Source organism: Mustela putorius, unplaced genomic scaffold (assembly GCF_011764305.1).
Source record: "Mustela putorius furo isolate JIRA1106 unplaced genomic scaffold, ASM1176430v1.1 tig00000759_pilon_pilon_pilon, whole genome shotgun sequence".
Taxonomy (NCBI): Eukaryota; Metazoa; Chordata; class Mammalia; order Carnivora; family Mustelidae; genus Mustela; species Mustela putorius.
In genome coordinates, this window is record NW_025421467.1 from 9640878 (window position 1) to 9659431 (window position 18554).

Here is an 18554-nt window from a genome sequence, read left to right on the forward strand (position 1 = left end):
AAACACTGATGCTCCCCGCCCGCCGCCGGACTCCTCTCCCTCCCTCGCCTCTCGTCAATCCCTCCTGCCTCTTTAGCCCGCCCCAGTTTCCCTCCCAGGAGTGACACTACGGCCCAGATGCTTTGGTCCTCCTGGACTGTTTAGGAGAGCCTCCGCCACAGCCACCTGTACCCACCCCTCCGCCGTGTCACCTTCCCTTCGCTGCTTGGGTCTCGGCCAAGCTATCCAGCCTGGTTTTCCGGCACGACGCGTTCATTTTTCTCATCGTTGCTCACACACACACACACACACACACACACACACAAAAGTGGCGGAAAGGAAGATGGGGGTTGTTGGGTGAGGAGGCCAAACTGGGGGAAAGGGAAAAGAACCTGCTGGGAGAGCCGGGGACGCGGGTGGCGCTGGCCGGTGGGCGCCCGGGCCCGGCCGAGGCCTGGAAGCGCCAGGCTGCGCGGGGGCGAAGGGCCGGGACGCTCCCGGCGCCCGGGGAGCAGGCAGAGGCCTCCTCGCGTCTGGAATCTGGTCTTCCGGAAGGGTGCGAAGCTTGCGCTTGGGGCCAGCAAACGTCTTTATTCTAAAATGGTGAAGTTCTCCCAAGTCGGCTGGAAACAGCCCGGGAACGGCCTCCCGACCCGAATCATTTGAAAATCCCCGAGCTGGGCTCGGGGTTAAGTACTGGTTCCGAACCGCAGCGCCAGCCTCTGCTGTTTGTTGTCTCGGGTTGCGGCCTCATTAGTATGCGCCTACGAGGGGAAAATAAGACTTCCCCGCAGGTTACTAAACAACCCGCCTGGCGCAGGTTAACAGGGGCCTCCCTCGCCCTCCCCTGCCTCTACCCCCACACCTTTTAGGGAACCTTTTGCTTTCACGGAGCATTGCCTCCTCTATGTTTGCGGTTGAACTCGCCGCCGCACGGTTTGGTCTGGGTTAATGTTTTATAAGGCACTGGCTGCCTTCCTCTACCTGCCAGGCTTTCCTGACCTAATCCTAGGGCTGAGCTCGCCCTTCAGCCCTCCCAGAACACCTTCGGAAGCCCCGGGTCAAGGGTTGGGCCTCCCGAAAATCCCGCAGTGGGCCAGGGACCCCTCTCCCCGGACCCCCTCACCTCCTGCCCGCGGTGACGCGCTCCCGCACCCAATTTCAGTTGGCGAGGGGGGTAAGCTGAGATTTCGTTTCTGCACTTGACCTACCGCAGAAAATTCACAAATCCTTTGATTGTCTGTTTAAAATGAGGAGGAAACCAGCTCCCTTTGCGGCAGGATTACAGTGGGAACAAGATCTAAAGATTCTCTTGTAATTCGGTGAGGCCGAGGGAACGGGCTTTTGCAAAGGAGAAAAGGAGCTCTGCGAGGGAGGCGATAACTAAATCGGGTTTTAGACAAAAGGATTTTCCCCAGCTAAAGTGGCCGAAGACAAAGGAAAACATAATCTATTTTGGAAGATTTCCAAGATATGCCACATTAACCTTAGCAGATAAATTTTGCTTCTCCCCTCCCCGCTCTTTCCTTAAAGTCTGGTTTATCATATTTACATAAGTAGTATTAGAAGGGATGTATCTATTATGGATCTAAAGGGCTAGCTCACATTTCATGTGAAAACCCCGGGCGAAGTTTCACTCTTACCCTCAGTGCTCGGTTGAGGCATTTCCATTTAAATACCCCCTGACCCAAGGATTACCTCAATGGACTGACTGCACGGGTTTTGTAATTTCCTGAAAATGAGATTTCGATTTATAAAACAAGAAACCAATTAGTAACCAAATGAGGCGAAGTAGATCCACTAAAATTGACCTAATCCCACAGGCACAATTTAGGCCCGTTCTTGGCGAATGAATGATGAGCCCCAGTCTAGCGTGAGCTCAAAGCATCATCCAGCTGTGTTATTACAAGCAGCAAAAATAAATTGATCCAGCTTTTCCTTCGGAATGAATTTCATGCCCTTGACAAAATATAGATTACAGACCTGGCATCAGTGCCTCCTTCACTCAGACAGGAAGAGGAGGAAGAGAAGAGCTTGGTCTACTGTTCTTTTCCCTTTTTCTTTAATAAATAAACTATATCTCAGTAGAAATGTGTCCTCCTTATAGTAGTTCCCAGAAAGCTTCATCTGACTGCAGATCCTGATACACCTTTTAGGCAGTATAGGAATTGGAAGGGGACTGGAAGAGCTGTCCCAGGATCTGACCACAACTTGGTGATTGAAATGGGAAAAGCCCTTCCAAACTCTGCTCCTAACATAGGGTCCCGGGGGGACTTGTCTCAGCCACCTGGGCTCCTTCCACCACCCCTGTCCAGCAACTTATCGGTCTTCCTGTTAGGGCTTCTGGGGCCTCAGAAGCTGTGCTCACTGAGGAAGAGAGGGACGGAGATTGGGGGCCTTTAGACAAGCCCTTAGACAGCCAGGAGTGGTCACTGGATAGAAGGTTGCTTCCTGTGTCTAGGCATACCCACCCTCAAGCCTCCGGCGCTGTGACCCTCCCCGCTTGAGGCCCCCTCCGGCCACCTGGAGGGTGTGGCCAACCTCCTGAGCGCGAGGATCCAACGCCAGGCGGGCTTTGTCCCGCGCAGCAGCCAGGACCCTACCGTGTGTGTGTCCCGAACTCCCCTGTGTGTTCTGCAATCCGCAATGGCAGTGAGTGCCGTGCTCTCCCATGCGCGCCTCTGAGACCCCTGGCCGCGCCCCGGGAATCCACTAATGTTAGTTATAAATCTGGGGTGGAGACTGATGGTCACAGCATTGATTGTCTCTGCACCCTTGCTGAGCTCTGGCCCTGGAGCTAGGGCTTCCAAGTTGGGATGGAGCAGGCCAGCCAAGCTGGCCTTCGGCGTCATAGGCTGCAGCGAAGGAACAGGAGCTAAAGGGTTTCAGTAAACTGTGGGACGAAAATGCACTCGGGGTTGACAACAGTGCCTGCGTGACACTGAAAAACGTCAAGTGGTGTCTCCCCAGGGCTCCAGGTCTTCAAAAGTGGCCGGGAGGGACAATGCCATCGCCCCAAAGGCAGGCGCGGGTGGGCGGACGGGGTTGCCCCGCTGTTCAGGCGTGTCAGGCTTGTGTTCCATTTTGCGGCCGGACTCGACCGCCGCACTACGGTCCGCTCCGGCAGGATCTTGACTTCGGGTTTAAACAGACCGACCTTGGGGCAGTGGCCCGGGCAGCACGAATAACAGAGGGAGCACGGCCGCACCGGCCCGGCCTCTGCTTGGGCAGGCGAGCTGGAACGTCCTCGAACCTTGGAGAGCAGAGACCTAGTCTGGACCGTGCGGAGATTCCAGCTGGCGCCCCCTCGGCTTCGGCCCCCCGCGGCCGGGACAGAATGGGCCTCACTGCGCCAACCTGGCCTGCGAGTTGCAGCATACAGGCTTCTCCCCGCTGCGTGCTTCGTTGCGTACCCGAGCGCGGCAGAGGTTTCTACAAGGTCTCTGTCTCCAGTCTGTCCCGAGCCACCAAGGAAGAGCGACTCCGCACCGGACCGCCTCCCGGATGGAGACTCCATGCAGAAAGTTTGCCCCGCGCTTCTCGAACAGTGTTTTAGTACTAATTAGCCAGCCCCCTTGCTAAATACTTGACGGTTGTCCTCCCCCCATGCAAAATTTAAAATTCCTTGAATCAGAGACCGGCAATGGGTGGACAGCTAACCTCATAAGGTGTTAGTTGGCTCCAAACCTCATTCTCTTGAGAAATACCTGGGCCGACATAGAGAAATGCAGCCAGAATCCGTGGGCTCGAATTGTGTCCACTTATGTGTCTGCAAAAGCTCCAAGCTGCCGAGATTTCCCCCAGGTTTGAAAAATAACTCCCCTAGAAATCATATTTGTCCTCTGGAAATTTAGTGTGATTTTAGCTTCAGGTGTGCGATTGTACCCTGCTTAAAAGCAACTTGCTATAGCTTATAATGCCCTGTTTTGCTGTTGTGATTGTTTTTATTAGTCACTACTCCCTTTAAAGAAAATAAAAGTATATTTTTCATTGATCTGATCTACAATTTCTAGCACATAAATCTGCCTTGCAAATGTTCTGTATGGAGTTTAGTTCTGCACTCTACATTTTAAGTCAACATCAAAACTGGAATTAAACAGAGAAAACCAGCGTGGAGCGTAAACTGGGCTTAAAGGCTTTTAAATGAGAAAAACTTCTGTAAGAAAATAAACATGGAAACCTAATGCTCAATCATTTCCCCGAGCAGCAAGAAAAACAGCCTTAAATCACCCATCCACGTGGGAAATGGGGCCTCTTTTTCTCTTTCAGTTCTGGGCCTCAAAAAAAATATAAGGCGATTAATGATTTCAATCTTGAGGTGAATATTATAGAAAGGGTCTGTGGAGGTTTCTTTAATCATTCTTGTCCTTCCAGCCTTTGTAGGGACTCCCTATCATGCACAGTTACTAATTTCAATTCTGTGATTATTTTTATTTTCCCAAGACATCTTTACAATGAATTGGTAGTGTGATGTTACCAAGATTCCCACTGGCTATAGATCTGAAAACATGTCTGATCCTTTCAAAGGTTGTTCAGCAAGCCACTACACCCCCAGTCAAAACTGTATTATATTTGGATAACAAATAGATATGTCTTTTTGGTTGAGTTTGTCTTATTTTGCACACAAAAGCACACCATCTCTCTTTTTTATCCTGCTTTTCTAGCTTTGGTAACACTAAAGACATACATTTCTCAAGTTTTTTCTTTGCAAAGTTATTTCAGAATGGAATATACTGCCAATGGGAGATACGCAGTTTTAATGATTTCACAGTAATCTTTCCTGCGTTTTTTTTTAAAAGTATGAAGCCGCCGATCTATTGCTTTATTCTTAGTTATTCCAGTCACCCATATACTGTTCCTATGTTCTCAATCTCTCGTTTTTCTTTAAAGAGCTCAATTTTATCTACTCAGATAAGTGAAAGTTGAAGTTTGCCCCTAGACAAGGAATCTACAGGAACCTGGGGGAGATAGGAACTATTGGGGGGTTAGCTATATTTTAAGAATTTGTTTATTTTTTCAGATATAAGTATGGAAAGATTTCTGTTTGTTGATTTAAGTCTTTTGATATTAATAAGTACTGTAGATGAAATGTAATCTGAACCAAAACGGTGGCGTTTTATAGTCATTGTTGTGTCTATAACTGAGATGTCATCAGATTTATGATTATTTTAGATTATATACCTTGCAAAATCCCCATGTTATTTGTGACAGAATGCTTACCATGGTGAAATAGCTATATTTTACTCCATCCTTAGAACAAAATTTAAGACCTATATGTTCTGGAATGGGATCAAGATAGATGTAAACATGAACTACATCTTCAAATTCTTTCCATTTCTCGTTCCTAAAAAGGGTTACTTCCACAGAAAGCACCCAGTTTCCCCCACTGCCACAGACCCAGTCTTGTCTACTCGCTGTCTTCACTGCACAGCTGAACCCAAATCTAGCACCCTCTGCAGGTTGTGCCTGGTTTTGCCGCTTATGATTATTCCACTCCTTTGAAAGATGTTGGGATTTTGGCGGGGGGTGAGGGGTTGTTGTTATCGTTTAAAATTTTAAAGGGCTGTGTCTGGGTTTTGGATTTTTGAAGCTGCTCTATCCTCAAAATTAAAACCTCATCCCTAGGAGCCAGCTGTTCGGATGACCCTGTCCAACTCACCGGTGGAGACTGCCAGTGAGTTATGAGCTCAACAGTAGCTGGAGAAATAAATGATGTGCCCAGAGTTCACACATCGTCCATCCCCTCCTCCCCATAAACTCACAGGAGTCCACGGGAGAGGGGAGAGGGGAGGGGCCCGGGCTCTGGAAGCCGGTGAGGGGGCTGCAGAAAGCACAGTCGCCTTAAAGTAGCCACAGGGGATCCGCCGGCCACCAAGGGGACCCCAGAGGGAGTCTTCGCCAGTGCTCTCTTTAAAAATAAGAAGTTGGCTAAGAGCTTACTTTCTGTTCTTCCTACTTATCACGCGATTTATAATTTGTGGAGTTAGCACTTAAGACAGCTTGCTCTCTTAGAAAACAAAACCAAAACAACAAAAACCAGCCGGAAACCTTCCCGGCCGAGCCAGCAGGGGATCTGCGCGACAAAGACGAGCGCCCCCAGCCCGGCAACTCCCTGGGCACCCCCAGCCCTCTTTCTGTGCCTGCACGGGAACGCCGATCCCCTATTCTTTTCCTCCCGCGATTACCCGGAGCCCCACAAGCAGCACCATATGCTTCTTCTGATCAAACAGCGAGCGACATCGGCATTGATAATTGACGAGACCCGCTAGAAATCACGCAGAAAGGGAGCCCACTGAGACCACAGGGGCTGACAAATCACTGCTAATAATCCTGTTAGGAACAGCGCGGCCAGCCGAGTTCGCAATAGCTTTATTTTTATAAAGTAGGCGCTGACAGTATAAAAGACAACGAGATCTCTTAAAGAAGAAGAAGAAGAAGAAGAAGAAGAAGAAGAAGAAGAAGAAGAAGACAGTGTAGCATAATAGTACTTTTCCCACCAGCAATTCTCAGCACAGTTTGAATGGGAAATATGGTTTTTACTATAAAAGTGCCCCCTTTCTTTCTTTTTCTTTCTTTTTTTTTTTAAACTTTTCAGTAACTTTAGGTTTTGATTTCTCTCTTCCTGTGGTTTCCACGGTCAAGTGAGACTGTTCAAGGAACTGCTTTAAGACAAAACAACTATAACACTACTTGTAGTTCTCTGGTAAAACTGAACTAAAATTTGAAAGTCTTCCTTTAGTGCCCCTGGCTAATTTGTCGACATGTTTTGTGAGATTTTGATTCAGATAATAACTTCTAGTCAAGATCAAACAAAGTGAAACTCCAAGCCTGATAATGGCTATTTCCTTCCCATTTCCTTAAAAGAAAACAGTAGACCCCAAACACCCAAAATCAACAATAACATAAACCTCTGTGGGTCAAATAAGACATTCTGGTTTGTAAATAAACAGGGTTCTTTCTCTTGGAATTTTTTGTTTGTTTTGTATTCTCTCCTTTATATTTCCCAATCTTTCTCCTCTAGCAAAGACACATCTAAAATACTTTTTAAAAATCTGTACATATTATTTGAATGTGGGTAAAGGAAAGGATGGGGAGAAGGAAGAGAGAAGTATTCTTCTCCTAGTAAGTATATATGGTTTTATACAGGGCAGTGTTCTTTGAAGGCTGCTCTGTCGTCACACAGTGAATCTTGATCATCTAAATACATGTTTTAAATCATGACCAGCTCAGCTGTTCTTCCTTCTAGGCCTTAAAAGACAATTTTCCCAGGACCCATTTGCCAACCTGCCTCCTAGAAGATAAGTTTCCAAGCGGGCTAGTCTTCTTGATTCAACCTTAAGTATTTGGATCCTAGCCTATTATCTCAGAGATAATACCAAACTCAGAGTAGCAAATCATGAAGCCCCAGAGTTAGTTTCAGAATCTGTGAGTGTCTCAAAAACTCAGAATAAATTTGCTATAAGCAATCAAGAGACTGGGTAAATCCAGGACAAATTTGTTCCTAAATATGCCTGCCTCTCTTCTGTAGAATTATAAACTTAGAAATTATTATTAGCTTAGCTAGTTCCATGTCCATGGGTCTATCTATATGGAGCAAAAATACAAGAATTTGGCAATGTTCCTGCCTCCTGCTAGATACAATTCTAACAAGAGGAATTAAAGAAAGAAAGGAAAAAAGAAAGAAAGGAAGAAAGCAAGTCAGTCAGTCATGTTTGGATTACTTGTACTTTCAGTTGAGCTCAGTATCTGAAGTGTTGACAAAAGCACTGTTGGGCTGCATCCCAACCAAACATATCCGATGCATGGGAGAGAAAGTATTAATGGGGAAGTAGAAAGGGCCACAAAAAGGCAACAGCAATCTAAGTTCAGAGAGGTCCTGAGTCAAGCAGCCACGCTAAACTTCCCTTTGCAGAGAGTGTGTACGTACGTGTGAATGCACTCTTCTGTTCAGTGGTGTAGGCTCACTCACTGGCAAACCTCTACCCCTTCTGCCTTTGAAATTCCATCTGGGCAGAGTCACTTACCTTCTGGGAACACAACTCTCATTTTGAGATAGCTGGTGGTGAGCCTGATTATGGATGCTTTGTCCAGCTGCGAGGTGATAGCTGAGGGCAAAGGCAGTAATTTAGCCAGTTCATAAAATTCACTGTTTTCCTTCTCCCTCCTAGTCCGGGCAGCATTTTTGGACTTCTCTTTCATTGTGTCTCGTTCTCCCTTTCTTCTTACAACATAAGCTCCACAGATTCATCCAAAAGCAAAATTAAACTCTCAATTGGAGATCATATTGGCAAACACATAAAGCCTACTTTGAATGAAGAGACGGAAGTCTTTGCTTCAGTGTACTGATGTCAGTGAAAGACCAACGCAGCGAAGAGAAAATTATTTTCTTTAAAAATACAGGACGCGAACGTAGGAAAGTTGTTGATCCACGGCAATCAGGACAATCCTAGGAGTCTCTGGGTATCAAATGCCGGCGGGACCCCTGAGAAGCCAGCCTTTTCTTCTGTTCCGCGCGGCCAAACCCGGTCCCCAAAAAATCGACATAATAATCCCCGACGTTTGCTCTTCAGTCCCGAGGCATTTGAGGCGGCTCCGAGCTCCTTTGGGAAGAACTTGGGAAGCACAGGAACGCCGGACAACTCTCTCAGGCCACTGTGAAGACAACAGCATCAGAGCATAAGGGATCTGCAGCTCTGCAATCACCCATACACTCCCCGAATTCTGAAAAACGGCCGGAAAGGGCCTCAGCGCGCCCCTCCAGGCTCCGTGTTTGTTTGTGCGTATGTTTGTTTGTTTGTTTGTTTGTTTAAGATATGGAGGAATCAGGGGCGAGACTGAGCCCCCTGCAAATAATGCTCGCATTCCCTCTTCCATGCCAACCACATTCTCCAGCCCCCTGGGAAGTTGCCCAAATAACAAAATGCATATTTTTGAAGACACTTAGCAGACCCTCAGTCGCCGGTCCCCGTGCCCGCGCCCAGGCCAGTCGCACGTCCCAGAAAGCAGGGTTCCACAAATCAGAATTCCTCCACAGTGCTCAGGCCGCCTTTCAGGCGCCCCAGTTGGGCAGATCTGGAATTCGGCTATCTCTCTAAATTGGGTCTCAACTCTCAGGGATTCCACAAAAAGTGGCACTTACGCATCAAGTCCCTCGGGACTCCCAAGGCGACCCAGGGCTCTCCCTGCCCAGCGGGAGCGGCAGCACGCCGGGCACGGCAGCGCCAGGTTAACAGGTGGCACATTCATGACAGCCCCTCGCAGGCACGGGGAGGGGGGCGGTGGGAGCGTCCCGGCCTCTCCCGGTCCGCCGCGGAGCTGCGGGTGCCTCTGGGCGGGCGCAAGGTGTCTTCGCTTCACCTACCTTCGGTCCCCGCCGGCGGCAAAGGGTGCAGAGGCGCCCACCTCTTAATTGTACTCATGCCTACCATCCAACTCCGCCGGCCTCTCGGCTTCCCACCGGCAGAGAGGAGCGGAGCGCGTCCTGGCTCCCTTTTCTTTTCTCGGTCATGAATTGGGGGAGGGGTGCGTGGGAGGGGGGGGTGCAGGCTTTGGGACGGGTGAGGTGGTTTTAGAATCCTCCTCCTCGGTAGTTGCTACGAAGCCAGTATTATTCCTAATTGGAAGCCGAAAACGCCCCCCTGTAACTTCTTTATAGCTCACGGGGTTTAGCTTCAACTTCACTCCCGGGCTCCCTCTCTCCCGCCCTCCCTTAATGCCACTCACAAACTTCCGCGCGTCCCATTGGCTCCGCCTGCCGCGGGAAGAGGCGCTCATTGGCCCGCCGGTCTGAGTGACGCGAGCACGACCCGAACCACCACTGCGCGCCCCGGCTCCTGGCTCGCCTCTCGGCTACCCGCGTGGCTGCAGCGCTCCTGACGAGCCCTGGGCACGGGTGTCGGCAATGCCCGGCAGCGGCCGCTGCTCCCGGCCTCCAGGGGCCTCGCGGGTGATGTGCAGGACCCTCGCTTCTCCGCTCTCCCTGGGGTCGAGTGGCTACGCACCCCGTCCCGAGGGCTGGCCCCGCTGAGCCCCGCGCTTTCGAAAGCGCCTGGCTGCGGCCTGAGGTCGCGGAGGTCGAGCCAGGGGCCTGGGGCCCCCGGCGACGAGGCTGGAGTCGCCCCGACTGCGGGAGAGAGTGACCCAAAGGCCGAGTTCGCGGCCGCGCCATTCCCATTGGCAAGTGGTGGGGCCCACTGCTTGCACCAGCCGGTGTTGCGCTTTCTCTTTCACGTTTTTCTGAAATCCCAGCTACACTGAATTCATCGCCGGAGAAGATTACACGCACACGCACACACACACACACACACACACACACACATATACACCTGTCTTTAAATTAATCCCAAAGAGGAGAGTCTTTCGAAATGGCTCGAGTTTGGGGTCTGATTTGTTCACCGTGGAAAGCTCAGCCGCGGGGTTGTCTTATTGGGGGGGGGGTGCGCAGATAGGGGACTCTAGAGGAAAAGACGTTAACATTTCAGCAGAAAATAGAGTTAGAGTGATTGATACATAGATACCTCGCAACAATCTGTCAGCTTAAAGGTGAGTGAAGACTTTTTTGTTGAGTTTTGTTTCCGGAAACCCAAGTCCAACGTAATATCCTTACGAAAGGATACATTCTGCATCAATAAATTTACAACATTCACAGTTCCCCCAACAGGACCCACTTAAACAAATGCTTGTAAGTACTCTCGCTATCAAATTAAGACACCCTCTGATTTGAATTGCCTTTTTTTTTTTTTTCTGTCATCTGAAGAAAGACAACAGCTAGCAACGGGGGAAAGCTGACTTGCCCCCAAAATAATTACTACTACTTGGAATCACTCCCTGCAAAGGCGATTTCCCCCTTATTTTTGGTGCCGCTGGTGACCAGGATTTTTCTGGAGGTACCCTCGGAGGCAGTTGTTTCTGCGGCGGTAAAAGACAGGAAGAACGGCAGTGATGTTGATGTTGCACTCATCCTCTCCTTTGTGGCGATAACTGCCACCGAGAAAACATACGCTCTGAAGAGGGGTTGTGCCATTTTTCTGATATTCCCAGCAACTTTAAGAGTGTTTGTTCAAAAATGCAGACATCTGCCATCTCCTTGCCGCCCGATGGCAGTAAGCTCACAGAACGACAACGGGAGCTTTCTGGGGATATTTACACATCTGGGAAGCACCTGGCAAGAAGAGGTGAATGGTCTGGATAGAAAGAATAAGACACAACGGAACATATAGATTTTATAGGTGTTTCAAAACTGGAATCTGGCTAATGGGCTCTAATCTAGAAGGAGTCATTTCCCCAGAGTCTGTGGCCGCTGAGAGACCTGGCTCTGGGAAGGTTCCAACCTCCAAGTGCTACACTCCAAAGGAGTAAGGATACTAAGAGAGATGTGGTGCCACTCTCTTATACGCGACACACCAGGAAGAACAGATAAGATCAAGTTAACTACTGCCCTTAAAGACAGAGGGTGTGTGTTTGGGGAAGGTGAAAAAATCTTCCCTGACCCTTCTCCCCCACTCTCCCACCACCCCCAATCGGGACAGATCTTATGGGTAAATGGAGCGGCCGGGCACAGCAACGGCACCTTAGAGTTAAGCAGTTTTCTATTCCGACTTTGCTCTGGAAAGAATTTCGGTTATGTCAGTGGTTACTTAAACCCTACCTCTCCTTCAACGACGTGCAGGTGTGTTAGTGCTTCTTGAGGGTCCGAAACCCTTGCCCGTGGCAGAGACACCCTGGGGCGTCAGGAGGTGCCCTGCTCCCCATACAACAGAGCGTTTCACCGGAAGAAAGGCAGTATTTTCCTTTCAGAAGGAAAATGGGCAAAATGAGTGGGTGGGTCTTCACACCCAACAGGACATCCTGGGGGGCCCAGCGTGCTGTTGCAGCGTCCCAGTGAAGCTCAGTAGTCGATGAACCGAGTAGCTGTTTAATAAACAAAGTGAATGCGCGGCCTTGTGGGGACGGCCCCCTCGCTAAGTCCTCCGCACACAACTGTCTGAGCCGCGTTTACCGAGTGAGTGAATTAGCATGGCGACGTAACACCTGTTTTTCTAATCTTTGAACCTAGGCTGAAGCCGGAATGCGGCTCCCGCATGCCCTCCCCCGCCCGGGTGCAGGGACCCGGCCTCGCAGCCTTCCGGCGACCCCGCCCGCGGGCCCCGCCAGAGCATCAGGCCAGCGAGGGGCGTGAACCACAACCTCAGGTGCCTCCCACGTGTTCTGAGAATTGGCGTTCCCCTCTAGCGTGAGAAATTTTAAATTTATTTCTTGAGTTTTAGAAGCTAGTCCTACCCGCCTCTTTGACAAAAAGTAAGAGGGAAAGCCCAGGAAAGAAAGAAATGGGTGCATGCGACCCACCAACACCAGACCAGAAGGCTAAGAGCGTCTAGGCCGCTGCCTCCTCCGCGAGGACCTCTGGCCCTGGGGCACTGTCCGTGCACCCCAGGAACGATTTCCTAAAGCGGGAAGAAACCGGAGCCTGTTTGTAAACAAACACCTTCCTCCGTTCCTAGGCCCAGGAGGGCAAACAGCAAAACTGTACCCCTGGGAGTCGCTTCTACCACGGGGGCGACCCCAGAGGCTGCCCGCATGGAGCCCTCCTTTAGCCCGTGGGGACACCACGACGTGCGGGCTCCCAAGGCTCTAGACTAGGGGGCAAGGCGTGCCCGCCGCGGCGGATCTGAGAACCAACGCTCCAGTGCGTGCGGAGTCCCGCGCGCTGCGCCCTCCCGGAACTAAAAGGAGGGGTGCTCTGAGGGCCTCGGGACCCCTCCCAACACCAGGCAAAGTCCAGACTGAAGAAGCTAAACCTCTGGGTTGGGAAAGAACCAGAACGCTCCGCGGAATTCGGGTGCACACTGAGCATATCGGTCCCGACCTACGCGCACTGTGATGCTAACCGTGCTCGGGCACAGACTTCCATCCTGCCTTCTGGTAACTCCTGTCTGTGCCCAGCTGCTTGAGCATCTTAGCAAAACTAGAGTGATTTCTGTCTCCCCTTCCTCGCTCTCATGACACACTTTTTTGTTTTGTTTTGTTTTGTACAGACTACTAGGAACGCATACGTGCCCTTTTGCTCGCTTCCACATCACATGTACACGTTTGTACAAAGCACACAGGCACGGATTTTGCTAGTGGCCAAGGTCAGGATGAATGATACACTTATTAGTAATCAAGATGCAACATCCGAAGATGGTCACCTGAATATCTCAGTATGTTATACCCAGATGTTCACTCCCTACCACTGAGAAGAATTTATCTAGGGGAATGTTGATGTCTAAGGAAATAATAACATTTTTCTTCTTCCGTGTACATAAGTGAATCCTGCTGTAGCCTCATTCTATTTTCACATTTAGACAGTCTGATGTTGAGGAGCAAACAAGGGCTCCTTACAACTTCCACCTGATGGGACAAGTAGACTAGAAAACAAAGAATAGAAGGAAACTCCCCCAAAATAGCCATATTTAATTTTTTAAAATTTATGGTACATATCACTTGTTTGATCAGGATGTTTTGTAAAGTGTGGGATTTTATGCAAAACAAAATAGTCCGTTATGAGACACTACTTCTGAGGTTGCCTAACTGAATTGACCATTGAAATATCCAAAAAATTAGCTTCAATGAGTACACATTAAAAAAGAAAGGAAAAAAAAAGGAAAGGAAAATAAAGAAAGAAAGAGGAAGAGAGAAGGAAGGAAGGAAAAGAAAGAAAGAAAAAGAGGAAGGGAGGGAATATAAGGGAGAAAGAGAGAAAAAGGAAGGAAGAGGGGAAGAAAGAAAGAAAAAGAAAGGCACCAACCTGAAAAATGAGAGTGGTGAATTTTATGTAGTTTTTCTAAGTAATCTGGATAATATTTTCTAAGCAGATTTGGAAACCATAGTCTAATACAATCTCGAATTGATCACAGAGAAACAAGAGTACTTCTGAAACTGTGCACACTTTAAAAGAAATGAATTATTCAAACATTAACAGTAGCCGAAAGCGCTGATGATGTGCATTCTGTGGACAGGAGCAGGGGGCTGTCTGTCTCTAAGGGCGCCAGCATTTTTTACACTTTGTTGTTGTTGTTGTTATTTTTAGCTGGGGATGGTGTGTGTGTGTGTGTGTGTGTGTGTGTGTGTGTTTCAACATAGCTGGGCACAAGAGCATAACCAAAATGTTCAAAAGCTGAAGATGAACATTGGTTTGTGACTTTGGGTTAAGAGACACTTTGATTCGTAAATCGGTTTCTGATTTTCAGACCAAAACGTGCTCTCTTGCACCTCAGGAGCTCAGGAGTGGATCCCAGGAGGGGCTGGAAAGCGGGTGGCCGCAAGGGGACGGAATGGGGTCAGTGGCTTCCAAAAGGGTGAGGGGCATCAGAACTGTGCGGACCTAGAGGGCATGTGTTTCACCCTCATCTGGTTTTGAGAGCTTTTGAATTAGGCTTCTGGAGAGTTTTCCCCTTCTCCGAGCCCCAACTTTGTGTCTATTCCCTGGCACCTATGAACCCTGGGACTGTACCGGGAACGCCTAAAGAGGAACCCTTACCCCTGCACGGTCTAGGAGGAATGGGCAAGGCATTCTCGTGAGACTGATCTCTATAACAAATGACCAGCTTCCAGCGGGGGCGGAGCGTCAGGGTCACCTGCCGGTGGGAGGTGGTGGCAGAATGTGACTTGAACATAAGGACTTTCGACCCCTCTCCGATTTAGAAACTGGAAATCCCTGTTGGACCCTGGAGCTGACATTCCGTAAATTGTGGGAGGGGAGAGAGGGTGGTCCAAAGACAAAGCAGCTCTGAGGGGCGCGGGCTTGCCCCTCCCACCGTGCTGTGAGAGTGGCAGGCCGGCTCAGGGACACCTGGGCTTAATTCCGCGGGGCGCCGACCCACAGAAGTCGCTGAGTTTCCAGGTCCTGAGTCTAGAGTCTCAAAAAAGTGCTGCCTGCCCCTATCCTCCTTCTGACGTCATCCCAGGATTGAGCTCGCCTGGGCCCTCCCTGGACCAAGTGCCTTTGCATTTGGGGCACATTCCTGAGACCCACCGTCCTCATCATCGTCTCTGGGCCCCAGGGACATGGAAATCTACCCTCAAAAATCTGGGCACCCTTGCTCCTAACTCCGTGGTTTTGGAACTTCGGCTTGCATGGGAATTGCCTGGAGGGACTGTTAAAATACATTTTGCTGGCCCCTACTCTCAGAGTTCACAATTCAGCAAAGCTGGGCTGGGACCCAATAATTTGCTTTTCTAGCAAGTTCACAGGTGAGAACCATGGCCTCAGTTCGCTTTTCTTAGCTTGTTTTTGGAGGAGAAGACTGGATGGGAGAGTGATAGACTTGTACCAAGTGGGATCTTGTGCATATGGTGTAAAATGCTATGACTGTCTATTTGAGGTCTAGGTGTCAGGCTCATAGCTGTGAAAGAATGTGGTCCCTGAAGACAGGTCATCAGGATGCCTCCTTAGGAAAGATCCTGAGATAATAGCCTCAAGAGGAAGGCAAGGAGGTCTAGGAACCTAGCCACTTCAGTGGGGAGTTTGGCCTCAGAAGGACAGGGAAGTGCTCAGGGCATCCCCAGAAGGTTCCAGGGTTCCAGGGTTCTAGCTGGGCTACAGAGAAGAAATCCAAAGGGTTTGGGTCAATCAATCAGGAGTAGGGCATATTGGAAAAATAGCAGATAAGCTTTGGTTCTCCTTTTTGAACAGAAACCATTCCCTAATTGTGCCAGAGTACTTTAAACATAAAGGGCCCAAGATATGTGTAGCATTGGTCCAGAGGGCTATCCCTGCAGAAGCAGACCCTGCAGTACCCACTGGGTCTGTGAGGTCTAGGCCTCCCCGCAGGTGGCAAGTGCTCCCTCATGTGCAGGGCCCCCACTAGGACATTATGACTTGTCAGTCCCTGGGCACTTCTGTCATGTTTTTACAGGTCCTTTCCTCCATAACAAAATTCAAGATTATATTTTGCAAACTGTGTCATTCGGGCTGATTTCATTATCATATATTCCTTATTCTCATATTTATCTTTTTTTTTTCTGATTGTAAAAGAAATTAAAATGAAAACATCCCATGAACTTCTAAAACTATCTTGGGCGCCCTGCACTGTGCCAACTGTGACAAATGGGTAAGTCAGTTGCTGTTCTTGGGCACTTCGGGGAGGATGAGGAGGCTGCATATGCCTCTTCCCAGCCATGGCTCCTAAGCCTCTTCAGGAAACCTAGAGAGAGGTTTGGGATGAGGCTTTCTCTCTATGAGCCACCGCTCTACTCCTACTATGAAACTAGTTGGCTCATCCATGCTCCCACGGCAGAGTCCCTCCACTTTGCTTTAGTTATGTCCGAAAACAAGCTTTTTCTTAGCTTGTTTTTGGAGGAGATGTCCGAAGTAGTATCCTAAAAAACTGAGTGGAAAAAATGAACAGGTTATTAGCACCATTTCTTAACACCTGGCCAGCTTCCCTTTTACCCTTACTTGGATATCAGATTATTAAGTGAAATCCAATTTTAAAATGTTATGCAAAACAAGTAAGTGCACCTTGGGGCTATTAGTCGGTGTCCGCTGCTATCCCGCTCTTTAGTTTTTTATTATCTTCTAGAGTTGCTTATGCATATTTAAGCAAACATTAAGATCGATCTTTTATATATCATTCTGCACCTAGATATTTTCAACTTCCATAAAACTTAGTTAGATCTCTCTTTTTTTTTTTTAAAGATTTTATTTATTTATTTGACAGAGATCACAAGTAGTCAGAGAGGCAGGCAGAGAGAGAGGAGGAAGCAGGCTCCCCGCTGAGCAGAGAGCCCAAGGCGGGGCTGGATCCCAGGACGCTGAGACCATGACCTGAGCTGAAGGCAGAGGCTTTAACCCACTGAGCCACCCTGGCGCCCCTATATCTCCCTTTCTTAAACATCTGTATAGTAGTCCATTTTAAGAATATATTATATCCGTATAATTTCTTTAACCTGTCATTCATTGAGGGCATTTTGATCATTTCCCATCGTTGCTATTGCAAACAATGCAGCAACAAATAAACTGCACACTTGTGCAGTCTATGTAACTAACTAACTAATGGTCTAGTTAAGAATCTAAATAAAGTCATATGTACCTATGTACAAACACAACCACAGGGCAGATTCCCAAAAGTGGAGTTGCTAGATCAAGGGTAGGTAGATTGGTAGCCCTAGCAGACAGGGACAAACTGCCCTCCGCAGGAGCTGTGCAATTGACTCTCCCACTAGCAATGTGAGAGGGTGACTGGTTCCCAGCCTTGCAGTGAATGAAGAACATTGTAACTTTTCTCTCTCTCTCTCTTTCTCTCTCTCTCTCTCTTTTTTTTCTTGGCCTATCTGATAGGTGAAAAAAAAATCAGTCATCTTTTGTTCTTCTCTAATTATGGAAGTTGAATATCTCTTCATATCCGGAGGGCCTTTTGAGTTTCCCTCCTGTGAATTGTCCAGACACATTTGAAGGTGGGACCCTCTTGGCTCTAGAGTGAGTCGAGGTCCTGGGGCAGGTGGAAATGCTGGGACTTGACCCTTAATGAAGATGAGTGTTTCTTGAACCTGGGCAGAGATACACAGGCTCAAACTTCCAGCATCATCTACCAACATTTTTTTTTTCCTCCTATGAAACATTTAGTACTCTTTAATGCAAAACACAGAAGATAAATATGCAAATATAATTTTAATGTGTCTTCATCTAACAGATCTCCTGGCTAATTATAATCAATTACATTGTACATATGTTAAAATAGTGGTTAATTTATGGATTCTGTATGTTTTGAAATTCAGTCGTCCCAAGTTGATATCTGATCAACCTGTTTTGTGTTTTACCTACAAACACACGGGGACTTTCCCACAAAAAACAACTCAAGCATTAACATAGGCCAGCCAATTACTTCTCATGATTTAAACAAATAACTCGGAGGAAATAGGGGATAGATTCGTCCTGGCAGCAGTTTCACAGGAGGAAAAGCTCTAATGGTCTAGTTAAGAATCTAAATAAAGTCATATGTAGGAGAAAACAAGCGTACTGCAAATGTGCAGCCTGTGGTGGTTTAGATCTGCTTCGATATTTATTTTCACTCCTGGAGATCTGATAACTTGTTTGTGAAGATAAATGTCATATAACAAGCCATTGTGTATTCTCCCTGAATAATCGCAAGTCCCAGAAACGAAACCATAATGGCAATGTGATTTTTTTTTTCTTTCATTCCAAACCAGACAGCAGCATACGTGTGTGTTCCAACTGGTGTTAAGTCTCCTTACACATTTTAATTTCTTACTCCTTTTAGGGCTCGAATGTATTAGAATGATAACACAGAGTTTGATATCAGATGACTCCCTCTCGCCTTCCGTCTCTCCCTGTGCCCCTTTTCCCTACCATAAGACATGATAATCAGAAACTATTCCAGCAGGAGGAGCTGGTTTAGAAACAAATGGATTCCATGGCAACTCCTGACTCCACATGACTTCTAATAACTGGCATTTCGGTTGGAAATTGTCTATGTGATATTCTGTCCAACACTGGTGCGCTATGTGGGGTTTACCCTAGTTTACATCTCAGACACGGAGCCTTAACCTCCGGTTTCATGAATAAGCAGCAGCAA

The 18554-nt window shown here is 48.2% G+C and overlaps 1 protein-coding gene across 1 annotated transcript in view; it reads right to left on the reverse strand.

Moving 5' to 3' along the window:
* Nucleotides 1–8627, reverse strand: part of SIM1 (SIM bHLH transcription factor 1) — a 74166-nt gene extending 65539 nt beyond the window's left edge. The window contains exon 1 of the mRNA XM_004767091.2: nucleotides 8004–8627. Coding sequence (XP_004767148.1) covers nucleotides 8004–8178 — 175 coding nt within the window. The 5' untranslated portion in view covers nucleotides 8179–8627. The remainder of the gene's footprint in view (nucleotides 1–8003) is intronic.
* Between the last annotated feature and the right edge of the window lie 9927 nt (nucleotides 8628–18554).